This window comes from Vicia villosa, linkage group LG2, assembly GCF_029867415.1.
Source record: "Vicia villosa cultivar HV-30 ecotype Madison, WI linkage group LG2, Vvil1.0, whole genome shotgun sequence".
Classification (NCBI taxonomy): Eukaryota; Viridiplantae; Streptophyta; class Magnoliopsida; order Fabales; family Fabaceae; genus Vicia; species Vicia villosa.
This window is the reverse complement of record NC_081181.1, coordinates 195,050,841-195,065,546: the sequence shown is the minus strand read 5'-3', so window position 1 is coordinate 195,065,546 and position 14,706 is coordinate 195,050,841. Positions and strand designations below refer to the sequence as shown.

The 14,706-nt window shown below is 30.2% G+C and overlaps 1 protein-coding gene across 1 annotated transcript; it reads left to right on the top strand.

Annotated features, from left to right (window-relative positions):
• Nucleotides 1–5,067: 5,067 nt before the first annotated feature.
• LOC131653444 (sodium/calcium exchanger NCL) lies at nucleotides 5,068–8,720 on the top strand. The gene is made up of 7 exons (XM_058923581.1): nucleotides 5,068–5,634; nucleotides 6,527–6,712; nucleotides 6,909–7,090; nucleotides 7,277–7,422; nucleotides 7,542–7,818; nucleotides 7,900–8,208; nucleotides 8,289–8,720. The coding sequence occupies exons 1-7, from the start codon at nucleotides 5,220–5,222 to the stop codon at nucleotides 8,535–8,537; spliced, it is 1,764 nt and encodes a 587-aa protein (XP_058779564.1). The 5' UTR covers nucleotides 5,068–5,219; the 3' UTR covers nucleotides 8,538–8,720.
• The last annotated feature ends 5,986 nt before the right edge of the window (nucleotides 8,721–14,706 follow it).

Sequence of the window (14,706 nt, the reverse complement as noted above, 5' to 3'; positions counted from 1 at the left end):
AAACAAATTACAATATACTGTATTCCTTTAAAATAAATTACAATATATTCCTTTAAAATAAATTTATCTTCAAAATTTAATTATCTACGACATGGTTAGGATTTAGAATCAATGAATATTAAATTGTTTAATTTTCCTTCATTATCCACACATTTCTTCTAGTAAGTTTTTTTTCTTTAAACTTTTTCTCATTATTTCCTATATCGGTTTTACGGGTTCTTTTTTAGATTCTGAGTTTGAATTGTATGCAGAAATTAGTGATAGGATTGATATGAGGAGAAGGAAAATGAAAGGATAAATAACTTATTTAAACAAAGGCAACTAAGTGTAGAAAAAAAAAAGTCAACTAAGAATTAATAAGTGCCACATGGATAAAAAATCTAACTAAGAATTAAAAACTCTAAGTCAGCATACCAATTCAATAGCCAGATTCCATGAAGGATTAGCATAATTTTTAGGCATCATTAATAAATTTAATTCAAATTAAAATATGACCACATTCATATGACATGAATTTTAAAGTATCATTCTTAGAGTTGAAAAACTTAGAATATCAATATGAGGTACTACTTGGAAGTATAAAAGTAGTAAAAGTTTATAATAATTTAGAAAATACATACGACTAAAAATTTATCACTATTATTTTGTTGATAACAATGCGGTGGTCATTCACCCTAAAATTTAAAGAAAAAATAAAGTGGAAATGTCTCTTAGACTATATATATATACACACCATTAATAGAGTTTATACACACCATTAATCGAGTTATTTACTTTTGGTTGATATCATATTTTTATTTATGATTGCTTATTAATCATGTATTGTCCAACTTTTTTCACACCATTAACCAACTTTATAATAATTAGTGTTATAAAGTTTTACTCAAGTATGTGTGTTTATTAATCAATGCATACTCATCATTAACCAAATTATTACACATTGTTAACCAACTTTGTTAAACATCTATATTATACATCTAATTAATATACTTTGTGCAGTTTTAGTGTCATACTTTCAGCCACAACTGAAATATAATGGACAATTAAAATATTTTGGTTTGTGATATTACTCAAAGGAAAGATGTAGAAGTCGATTATGGTAACGCTGAAGATGATGATGATTCACATTGGATTCCTGCTGTTGGGATGTGTTTTTCATGTGTAGAGGAAGTTAAAACATATTATCAAGAGTATGCTTTAAAAAAAGGGTTTGGATGGAGGATCAGATTATTGAAAAAGGGAGATGATAGGGAGAGGGAACCAACATTTCAAAAAATTTGTCTACGTTAAATACACTACCGTGTAGGGCAAAAAATTATCCTGCCAAAGTTTGTATTAAATTGAAATAAGATGATTTGTGGTACATTACAAGATATGAATCTAACAATTCTCGTGAGACTAGTCCTACAGAGGTAAGATTGTTCAAGGCTAACAAGAAAATGAACTTACATGTAAGGAGAGCAATCCAAATCAATGATGATGCATGAGTAATGATCAACAAGACATTTCAATCGCTTGTTAAAAATGCAGGAGGGCATGAAAATATTCCTTTTTATGGAGAAGACGTGAGGATTATGTTAACAAGGAACGACGCGCAATTGGAAAAGAAGGTGATGGTAAGGCCTTGATAAGTTATTTTTGTAAAATGAGAGAACAAAATTCTAATTTCTTCTATGACATATATTTGGATGATGATTTTCATGTGAGGAATGTATTTTGGGCCGATGCAAGAAGTAGAGTTGCTTACAAATATTTTAGAGATGTTATAACTTTTAACACAACATACTTGACTAACAAGTATGACATGCCTTTTTGCTGCATTTGTAGGTGTGAATCACCATGGTCAATCAACATTACTTGGTTGTGGATTGCTATCGGGTGAATACACAAATTCATTTGTGTGATTTTTCAAATTACGGCTTCGTGTATGCTTGAAAAATCCCTTTTGAGTATTGTGACAGATCAATGTAAGGCTATGAAAAATGCTATTGAGTTAAGAAGCAGTTTATGATACATTCACAACAACTAGTTTTGAAAAAAAATGGTGTTCGTTCATCGAAAAATTTGATCTCCAACAAAATGATTGGTTGAGTGGGTTGTACAATGAGTGTCATAGATGAGCACCAACTGTGTTACGGAAATATTTTTGGGCTGGTATGTCAACTACGCAGCATAGTGAGAGCATATATGCTTTCTTTGATGTATATATAAATTCTACAACAAGGCTAAATCAGTTTGTGAAACAATATGATAAAGCTCTTAGAAGTCGGACAGAAAAGGAATTTGAAGCTGACTTTAATTTGATGGATACTACAACTCCATGTGGGTCAAACTCGTCCATTGATAAGCAATTCTAAGGTGAGTTCACACATGCCAAATTCAAGGAAATTTAAGTGGAATTCAAATTTAAAATGAACTGTTCTGCCTCTTTGAATGACGTCGAAGGTTGCTTTGTTACCTATCATGTGTGGAAGGAGATATTAGTTGGAAACATACATAAAGAGCGAGTGTTAAAAGTTTTTTTAATAAGGAAAACTATGATTTCAATTGTGAATGCTCACTATTTGAGTTTAGAGGTATTGTGTGTCGCCATGTGTTATCTGTGTGTAGTCAGGAGAGGATTATAAGTCTGCCTGAGAAGTGTATTTTAATGAGATGGAAGAAAATATTAAAAGGAAGCATTCATATAGCCAGAGTAGTTATGGTGTAATAGATTTGAAGCCACGAATGGACAAGTTTGACAAATTATGCAAACATTTTTATGAGATTGCTGAAGTAGCCGCTGAGTCTGATGATGCAACTAATGACCTCCATAAAACATTGCACCTGTTTAATTCCAACATGTCTACCCAGGATGGTACACTTGATAATGTTATAGAAAATTTCATTGAGGACTTGTTAGCAAGAAATTTTTGACCAAAGCATGAAAGTCTGAACAACCTGAATAAAAGCTTAAGAGCGTGAAAGCAAACAAGCTAAGAGATATAAATGATTGGTCAAAAGGGAGGGTGTCAAAGAGCATTTGGTTTTAGAAAACTAGTCAGGCTAGTCGAAGGCTACAGGAAAGTCATTTGGGGACTTAGCCAAAATTTTCATCAAATGGTCTAAGTCTGACAGTTAAAAAGATTAGTTTTGAAAGCAGTTGTCAAAGACTAGGGGAAGTTGCCAAAAGCATTTTTGCATGGATTGGTTACGAGGCAAACTCTGATTAGTCGAATTTTAGTAGCAATTATTTTTGTATGTCTATCTAAGTAGATTTTGCACTCAGTTTTAAGGGTCATATTTTGTAACATTGTAAGAAAAGTTCAAAGTATCCACACAAAAGAGATACAAGTGACTTCTGAAAATGTATGTATGCGTTACAATTTTAATTTAAAGAAATTTACACTTCAGTTTTTAATGTTGTATTCTATTTTGTCAAAGTATTTGCATTTCATTTTGTTTCTTTTATTTGCATTTCTTAGCCTTTACCTAGCTTACACATCACATTCAAAATCAGAAAACTATTTGAAACTTAACACTAAGTTCTATAGGATTTAGTAGCCGATCCTGCAAGTTAACTTTATTAAGAGACTAGAGGTTGTTTGTTAGAAATGTGTAAACAGGACTCCAATCCAAACAATAGTAATAAAATTCGTTGTCCGGTGCATGCCAAGCGCAAAGGTCGTCCTCCATAAAAAAGAAAAACGCCTGTATCTAAAACGATTGTTAAGAGGTCAAGGAAGCGAACAAAAAAAGTGATCACATAGAGATTAATACAATATGTCTATTTTCTTTAATAAATTATAAATTATCTAAATACATATGTATTCAATCTTACGTTTGTTGTTTCTCTAAATGTGTAGGAATGTAATATTGGAATGGTGGAAAATTAGTTTCGAAGTAACATTTGTATAGAATCATCTCTTGAGGTTGTTAATGGAGGACATTTTCTAATTTCAAGTATCGTGGTTTGTGTCCATTATAAGATTATATTAACTAGATTTCGATTTCATATGTATTTGTTAAGGAATAGGTTGTGTTTTATAGTTTATAAGTTAACATATTCATATCATTTTATTTTTTTTTGTATTTAATATAAATTATAATTGTTGCACTTGTTTTTTTATAATTATTATTTTCATGTTTATTTATTTTTTTTCTATTTTATTTTTATGCTTGTTTATTTTTTTCTTTTAGATCAAATTATATATAATAATATTAATAATTTATTTTATGTATTTAAAAGTTATCGTCAACACATAGAATAATTTGTGTTGAAAAGTTATAATACAAAAAAAATATACTTAATTTTTTTTAATGTCATATGCAAAGTTATATTTTTTTTAATCACTCAATATTAAAAATTTGGCTAACAAATTTTTAATATATATATATATATATATATATATATATATATATATATATATATATATATATATATATATATTCTTTTTTGGTTTATCATCACCGATTTAGTTTGATTCGGGAGAGTCTAACGCCAATCACCACTAGACCTACTAACAATTATTTTCTTCTTTCTTTGGGCACCCTTCTTATTTTTTGACAAAAAAAAAACTTTATATTAAATGGTTGTTTATTAAATTCACAGTATAATTCCTATATATTCTGATTCAGAACCAAAACGTCAAAAACACATTAATTTCTAACAGAGATATTTTTGATACCATGGCCAAAGAGGTGTTAAGGTAAAGAAAGTGACAAAAAACGATACTCCTAGTTAGTACACATGGTGGAACCCAATATCCAAGAATCCCAAAGCCTAAATAGTACATTAGTTCGTTAAACACCACCGGGTCTACCTCAACCTCCTTCTCCACCTTACCTTCTTTTATCCATCTACCAGTCATCTATCATGTCCACCACACCACTCTTCACGCAAATCCGAAAACGACCCTTCGTATTACTATATTTTCAAAACCTTTTTAATTCAAACTTTTACTTCCCAATTCAACTTTAAAATTAAATATTCAATTCACCGACTTAAAAAAAAAAGGTACTAACCGAAAGATTTCTCTAGTCCTTTCCTTTCATAATTTAATTCCTTAAGGAATAATCAATATCACAAATTTATTTCTTTTCTATCTTTTCCCTTTTCCGTATCTCAAATTTCATAATTTCTAATTTCATAATTTCTTTCCATTTTTTCCTCAAACTCATCAGTCAAACAACAAAAACACAACACAAATGTTTCTCATCCATTAGTTCACACAACAACCATGTCTCTCTCTTTCACTTCCCGTTCACGTTCTCGCTCTCGTTCCCGCTCCACTTCCAACCACACACTCTTCCGCTTCCTCTTCATCGGCATCGCCGCAATCCTCTGCACTCACGCCCACGCTCGTTTCGTCTCGCACGATCTCGTTTCCGATGGATTCATTTCCAACGTTCTTCGTCTCCCCACGGATCCGGCAGTTGAATCCGCCTGTGAACAGACCTATGGATTCTTACCGTGCACCACCACCGTTCTGGGAAACTTGTTTCTCATTATTGTTTATGGGTTTCTCATGTACACCGCTGCTACGTTTTTGTCCAACGGGAGTGAGCTCTTGCTTGAGATCTTGGGTCCCGGCATTGTTGGGGGACTGTTTCTTCCTATCCTTGGTGCTCTGCCTGATGCCATGCTTATTCTCGGTAATCATCTCTAATTATTAGTTTCAGCTATTGAAGTGATTCTATTCTCTATAATAAGATTATTTGCGAATCAAATTATTGATTAGTAGAATTGATTTTGCTTTTATAATCGATTCTAGTTTGAATCTAAGATTTGTAGTTTCTGACTAAAAGAATATGCGATTTGTTAGCTCAAATTTAGTGTTCAAAATTCAAATTACTTTTACATATGCAAACATAAATCACTTTACTTGCGACTCAGGCTATTTTGCCACTATTCTAAGTGGGATTTGGACCATACCCCCTTGAAGTTGTAAAGTAAAACTTTTACAAAGAGCACTTGGAATTGATTCTTAACCTGTAGAATTGACTTTGACATATTTGGTTGCTCTCGAGTAAAATTGATTCTGATTTTTAGAATTGATTCTATTTGAAGTTAGGGTTTGTAGCTTTTGAGACTAAACATGAATTTTACATTGAAATTTACTATTCAACTCACTTTTGTTTGTAAGAGTTTGTCTAAACATAAATCACTTTACTTTCAATTCACTTTTAGCTAGAATCAATTTTATAGAATCAATTTATTCAAAATTGATTTTTTTATATACACCTTTATATTGTTCTGATTCTCTCTGTCAAACTCACGGATTTGTTAGTTAAAGTGATTCATTATTATCTCGAGTGTGATTTTTTGTTCGCTATCACTCTGAATGAGTCTGAACCTTGTTGTTCATGTCAAATATCTCCCTTATAAGTGGAAACCAACCATCACTTTACTATTTGGTTTTGTAGGGCTGAGTTGTGTATAACTTACCTTCCAAGAGTTGTTTTTTTTCTTTCTTTTGCCACTCATTTCATATATGAAGATGTATGCTCATTTAGTGCTTTACTCTATCTTTCTTGTTTTGTGTAGTGTCTGGGCTTTCAGGAAGTGCAGAAGTTGCTCAAAGTCAGGTAGCTGTTGGAATGGGACTGCTAGCTGGATCAACGGTGCTGCTTCTGACTATAATATGGGGGACTTGCGTGATTGTGGGCAAGTGTGACATCGAGGATTCCATTGCACTAGATTCAACAGACACTAGGGGATTCAGTCTAACTGGTATGTCATTTCATATTGTTTGGTTATTTAAAGATTGAGAGTTACTACAACAAACTTCTATATGCCCTGGCATTCAGATAATTGTGTTTTCTTGTTCTTCAAGCTACCAAACATGACGATGCTGCTAATGTTACATACGTCAATTTTTGATTCATTTTGATCCGTACTTCTATTCTACTAAAATCTCTATGTGCAGGTTCTGGTGTTAGTACGGATATTTGGACAAGTTATGCTGCAAGGATTATGGTTATATCCGTCGTTCCATTCCTGATTGTTCAATTACCACAAATGCTCAATTCAACTTCTGGAAGGCACTTGGCTGTTTTGATTGGTCTTATTATCTCTGTCTGTTTATTGATAACTTATTGCCTTTACCAGGTAAGTTTCTACTTCACGTGCCATTTTATTTAATACTGGTGTTACGCATAATTATTTTATTTTATAGTTGACACTTTCGATAACTTTATACTAGATGAATATCTGAATACTGTTGATTATTTTTCAGACAAAGTTGTCTGTATTTTAAACATTTAGAAACTGAGCAGAATGAAAAAAACGGTGCAGATTTTCCAACCCTGGATACAAAAACGAAAATTGGAATATATTAAACATAAGCATGTTATTTTGGGACTTCTGAAACATTTGAAGATGCGTTCATTGGGAAGGCTTCTGAAAGATAATGGCGAACCCGATACTGACGTGATTAGAAAGTAAGTTTTTCTCTCCTTTGTGCTTTGACTAAGAGTCGAGACATGTTAGTTTTAAAGAAGTTTGTTGTTTTTATATCTTCATATGGTTTTGGTTGCCATTGACTTAATTGCATATACAGGTTATTTGCCACAATTGATGAAAATAAAGATGGACATCTTACTCACGGTGAAATGACAGCACTGGTTGTTGGAATTCAGTTCGAGGAGATTGAGCTGGACCATGACGACGCTGTGACAAGAATAATGGCGGATTTTGATACTTCTCGTAATCAACATATTGACGAAACAGAGTTTGTTAATGGAGTCTCCAGATGGCTTCAAGGGGCCAGGCGTTCTAAAGTTCAAGGCGGCGATGCTGGTGCGCACACCGTGAAGTTTTTAAGTGATTTTCACTCCGTAAGTCGTGCTTTGCTCAGCTTCATAAACTTGTCCTATTTTTTTTAATACTCACTCACTCTACGTACCAACCGCTTGCAGGAAACAAAGAGGGAACATGATCTTCTGGATGTGGGGGGTCAGGGTGAAGAAACCACTGAAGAAGTTAAGAATGCTAGATGGATTTCCATCAAAGCAGGACTGCTGCTGCTACTTGGTGCTCTTATCGCTGCTGCATTTGCCGATCCGCTGGTTGGTGCAGTTGATGACTTCTCCACTGCTACAAGTATTCCAGCTTTCTTCATTTCCTTCATTTTTCTACCTCTAGCAACCAATTCAAGTGAAGCTGTATCAGCAATAATTTTCGCTAGTCGTGATAAGAGGCAAACAGCATCATTAACATTTTCCGAGGTTTGTTTTCTTGTTTAGTACTGTATCTTTTTGACACGAAATCTGCTCCTACTCAAACGATAATGTATTTTTTTTTGTAGATATACGGTGCAGTTACAATGAACAATGTACTATGTCTATCGGTCTTCTTGGCACTCGTATACGTGAGGGGATTGACATGGAACTTCTCTTCGGAAGTGCTGGTTATTCTCATCGTCTGCGTTGTGATGGGCGCGTTCGCCAGTTTCCGCACTGTTTTCCCTCTATGGACATCAATACTGGCTATCCTTCTCTATCCATTTTCCTTGGCATTGGTCTATGTTCTTGATTATGTATTTGGGTGGTCATAGATCAACTTATGTTTGTTTTATATAATGTTTTTTTCATGTCTCTTTTCTTTCTTGAGGGTGTAGTTAAGATTGAGAACGGTTGGAGTTGGTACAGTTTTGAATCATCATGCTCATTGTGAGAATCATGATACAAAATAAATTATTGTTGCATTTGTCAAAATTAATATTGTGTTTTGAATTTCATCATTGTGAAATTTGTGATACTATTTTGCGGATTTCATTAAACTGATTTTAACACTTAAATATCAACCAAGTTTTTTTATGCTGCTTTGTATCTTACCGGGTTACTAGATTAGATACCAAAAACCACTAAGAAACAATAACAAACTCCATATTTTAACATCTTTGTTGAAAAAAAAAAATACATCATAAAAAGAGATACTTTCTTTTGTTGAAAAATGCTTATTTTGTAGTTAAGAAGTAGGAAAAACGAGTTTCATCATTAGTCAATCATGTTGTAATAGCCATAAAGTAATTATTCATATGATTCAATAAAATTCATTTATTTTTAAATTTTTTTATTTGGATGGAATATTAAAATGATTATTTGAGATCATTTTCATAAATTTTAAAATTTTTGAACTAAATTTAATATATGAAATTGAAAAATAGGGACCAATTTGTAATTTTTGAAAATTTAAAGGATCAATTTAAAAACATTTAGGGATTTATTTGTAATTTTTTTAAAATTTTAAAGGTGAATTTGAAATTTTAATAAAATATAAGGACCATCTTGTAAAATTTGAAAAATTAATAATATAAAATTTATATTCAAATTATGTAGAGTAAATGAGCAATTTTAAATTATTTATTTTTTGGTGTCATTTGAAATTTCTTAAATTTTTAACTTGAATAAAATATTTTATAAATTTATATCATTTTAATAATTCTTCCTTTTTTATCCAAACAATAAATTTTAGACAAGTCATTTCAAATTCCTTCAAAAATTACTTATTATAATGTTTCATTTAAACACACTCTTAAAGATGAGTGACTAAGTTCTCTCGATTAGGTTCCTCTAAATGAGTTTTCCTCAATAATGTCAACCATGTGACCTGTTAATATTTGTCCTCTATAAATAATCTTCTTTAGAAATTTCTAAATTATGTTTGTGTTTAATGTTTTTTCTTCCTCCTACAAAATTTGCATAAACGATCTAGATAGAATTGAGAACTCTATAGTTCCGCCTACATTTGGCATAAACGATCTAGGTAGAATTGAGAACTCACTATAGTTACATACTAAGAATGAATATAATTATGGAATAGTTTGATTACGAGAGATAAGACATATTCAACTCTAATATGAGGTGTTTTATATTCGCTAAATCTTCTTGTAATTACGTTAGTGTCATTAGGTAATAAAAAGAGTTACTTGACAATTAAATTATGGAAAATGCTAACATGTGCCCTAAGGACACATATTAAATGATATTTTAATTAAAAATATTCACTTGAAATTCGTGTATTATTTTTTTAAAACTTTAACATAATTTTAATACACTTAAAATTTTTTAATTATAATTTTTTAACATGTGTCCTTAGGGGTACATTTAGCATGACCCTTAATTTATTACTAATTACTTTTAGGGAAAAGCTAACATGTGCCATAAGGGCACAAGATAATGAGATATTTATAGAAATATTTTATTGGAACGCGTGCATTCAATGTATCGAAACTTTAAATATTATTTTATTACATTTAACTTTTTCTAATTATAGTATCCTTAACATGTGCCCTTAGGGCACATGTTAGCATGACCCTTCCTTTTATAGCCTTGATTTAAGAGATATGTTGTATGATAAGTAGGAATATATTTCGTTAGGAGTAGGGGTGTGCAAAAAAACCGGTTATTCATAACCAAATTAGTATCCAAATTGATCCACTTTTTAAAATCCAATCCAAATGTTAAAATATAAAATTGGGTATCCATTTTGTTATCCAAATATAAACCGGTAACCACAATAATAATGTGGTTTAGTTATTGGATACCCAAATTTTGTTATGTATTAAATTTATATGTTTGTCTCTTTTTATGGTTAACCACGTACTTATGATGATGAGAAAAGTTAAATTTCTCTAATAACACATTAATAAATTCTGAATTAAAATTTTAATTTTAAATAATTATTTATTAAATTAAAATGAAACATGTTATTTCTAATATATTATATGATGATGAGACTTAATGATGCTAAATTGAAAATGAAATTTTTTACAAAAGACAAATTCTAACTCTCCTCACCTATATAATACTAAGTTAAAAATAAAAACCTATAATACATTACGCAAACTATTTCATAATTTTTATAACTTTTTTTTATGATATTCCTACTAACTGATAGCTACTACTAACTGAAAATGAAAATGAAAGACTTGTTATTTCATAATTTTTTTTTATGGTATTCAGGTCTCTTAGTTATTAGGTAATTGATAACTACTACTACATAAAAAAAATATCTTCAAATAATTTAGATTACCCACTACCACTTAAACTAGCTTAAGTTATGTTAACTTAATTAAAATAAAATTGATTTTAAGAATTGAATTGATTTTAAAAAGTTGGTATTCCTTTAAAATAAATAAACTAATTTAAGTGAAAAATTGGTTTAAAAAGTTAATTCAAAGTAAATAAAATTAATTTTAAATATTGAATTGGTTTTGAGAGAAGCCGGTTTAAAACTAGTTTTTTTTAAAATTGGTTTTTTTGTGAGAAACCGGTTTAAAACCGAACCGATCCACATGTAAACCAGTTTTAAAAAATAAACCGGTTTTATGAAAACGGTTTTAAGATCCAAACCAAACCATATATATGGTTCAATTTGGTTTGGTTTTTGATCCATGCACACCCCTAATTCAAACCATCAATTTAGTTTAAAGATTCTTAATAGCTCAAATCAATAATTCATGCTTTGTGCACCCCCGTTTTGTTTACGATTTAATAGGTTGATATAAATACAATCTCCCCAGTCTTATCAAATTAATGAAAATCCCTTGTAAATTTGGTAGGCACAACTTAATAGTGCAATTGGACATTGTTTTTACCTCCAATAATTTTAACTTAATTATATTTTAACTAAATTGTTAATTTATGTTGATCTTATAATTAATATTTATTACTTTTAGATCCTTAGAATCTAATTATGTTGTCAAATTACTCATTTTATTAATTTCCAACCGTAAAGAGAATGCGAAATTTTTTAGAGAACGACGAAGTTGCCACAAATTTGTAAGGCTTGCATTCATGGATGGGCTTGATCTGGGTATTTCAGAAGTATTTTTCCTTCATTTTCCATCATTTGTTCAGATTTATTTTCTTTTTGAATTACTATATTTTATGATGGACTTTATTAATTTTATTTGGATTTTAATTTATATATTTTTTAATTTGAAATGATGATGTATGACGATGTTCATGAAGATGAAGAATGAGAAGAAAAAATAAAATAAAGAAATGTAAAAAAAAAAAGAGAGAGTAGGTTTGAATGGTTATCATTAGATTTTAAAAATCTCAAAAATTCAAAAGTGTGATATATGTTAATTAGAATGAATAACTAAATTTAAAAATATATAGAGTGGATGGACACTCACAAAATGGTAACACCATAAATAAAAATTATTAAAAATATAATGATTTGACAAACAGAAATAAATTTAAAGAACTTAAAAATAATAAATTTTAGTTATGAGACTAATATAGAATAAATAATTTAGATAAAAGATTAAATTTCTAAATTCTAATTTATTTATACTTATCCTATAAATAGAAGATGTTTAGAGGATAAGCACAAATAAATTATTAAGTAAACAAGTTAGATAACTATAAATTGTTAGTCTAGAGGATAAGCACAAATAAATTATTAAGTGAACAAGTTAGATAAATATAAATTGTAAGTCTATAGTTCAATTTTTGACAAATAATATTTATTTATATTTATATACTAGTAAGATATCCGTGCTATCACACAGGTCGCGTTTGGATTCACATTACACCTTATCAAATCATTATTTATAAAGTTTGAAGTCATTCTTCAATTGGACAACATTCACATAGTCACAAACACAGACTAGTAATGTACACCAACTTAACATAGGCTAGTAATATACACCAACTTTTAAGCATTGATTTGTACTAATAAACCGTACATTCAATTCTATAATTCAATTATATAAAACATCAGCAAGAAAGATTTAAAAGATGGACATTAAAATGAACAATCTACAATTGATATCTCATAGATACGCTCATATATACCCGTGCATCCAGATGAGTTGACAAATTTTGGTTCAATTCAGACGAGGAATCTCTCCTGACACTTCGTGCCTGTTCTGCGGTAAGGTCCCTGAAACTGGTATCCATCTCTTCCTGCATTGCGATTTCTCTCGGTTGGTTTCGTTCTCTTCCCCCTTGGCTTCAGGATTCCTTGTAACATGGATGTGTTGGACTGGTTGCTGGTTTGTCTGGAAGATCCTGATATGGTGCGATCGCAACTCATCTGTACTGTGCTTTGGAAGATATGGAACGCTATGAACTGTTTGCCCTTTCAGCAGGAGCTCAAGGACCCGTGTTTGGTTGCGCAAGAGGCGTGGGATTTCGTGACGGATTATAACAAACAGGTTCCTAATGCTAAAAAAAGAAGAACTTCTGGCTGTGATATCGACATGCAGTCAGTAGATAGGGACGTAGCGGTGATTCACCCGGATGCCGGATGTTTTAGTGATGAGTCTGTGGCGTTTGGATGCTCTATCAAATCCTGGAATTCTGAGTTTATTTATGCTACGTGTCGGAAGGAGAATATCTCAGTCGATCCAGCCATGGCGGAGATTTTGGTTATTAAATGGAGTTTACAAGTCGCAAAGAGCATTCAATTGGAGAAGATTTTGGTTAAGTCCGACGCATTAGCGGTGGTTGACAACATCAATTCAGTTGCGAAAGTGGTGGCTTTGGAGTTTATTGCTTGTGATATTCGTAATTTACTTGACAGTTTTAAGGTTGCTTCTGTTATGTATGTTAGCAGAGAGTGTATCACTGATGCCCATAACCTTGTAGGTTTGAGAAGACTGTTTGGCTCTAAGTCATGGCTGGTAGAGCCTCCAAATGTAGCATCTGTTGTAACTGCCCCAGGGGCTCTCGTTTCTAATGATATCTTTGCTTTCTCATAAAAAAAAGATGAGTTAATTCTAAGAATGTATAAAACAGATTTTAGATATTAGTCCATTTTCTAAACCTAAAATCTATTACAGCTCCCCGTCAAATTTCAATTTTTTATAGCCTACAATGTAGGACATCTTCTCGTTAAATTTCAATTTTAAAACCTTCTTATTATATCATATTTACAAATTTAACAAATTTAAATTAATTATACATTTATTATGATTAATTAAATTTAAGGATTAAAATAGAAATTGGAAAAGAAGAGAAAATTGATTAAGGAAGATCAATGATCATTGAATTAATCAATGCAATTATGACAATAATTTTTAAAATCAACATTCTCTATTGAAATCATATAAAAAAAACATATTGTAACAATTTTTTAATCTAAATGCTAGTACTTTTTGCATAAAATATTATACAAACTGAATTTTAAGAAAAAATTCTTTTTTTAATAATTATAAAGTTGTGACAATTGTATAATCTAAAAAGAATAATAAATTTGTATTTTCATAAGAAATTTGTGTTTTCATAAGAAATTTGTGTATTCACCCATCATAATTGTCTTATGTTTTTCCATAAAAACAAATATTTATATTTTTTTTAGTATAAATGTTCACATTTTATTATAAAAAAAAGCTAATATTTTTTCAACTCAATTATATTTTTTTTCCTTGTATCATGTCATAATATCATATATCATTTTTTATTAATTATACGATATTTATTTATCTAAAAAAAATAAGAGAAATAATACTTAATAGATTGAATTATTTTTTATATATGTGATCAAAAAATTTTCTTTATATTTATTATTGTAAATTTACAATTTTGTACCAATGTATAAATAATAAATAGTCATATGAAATATAATTTTTTTCATATAATTTTATATGACATTTATAATGATAATAATAATAATGCCACTAATTAATGAATTCTGACTTTTAAAAAATGAACAAGAATTCTTTAAAAGTATTTTTTATTTTATATATTTAAACATGAATTCTTAAT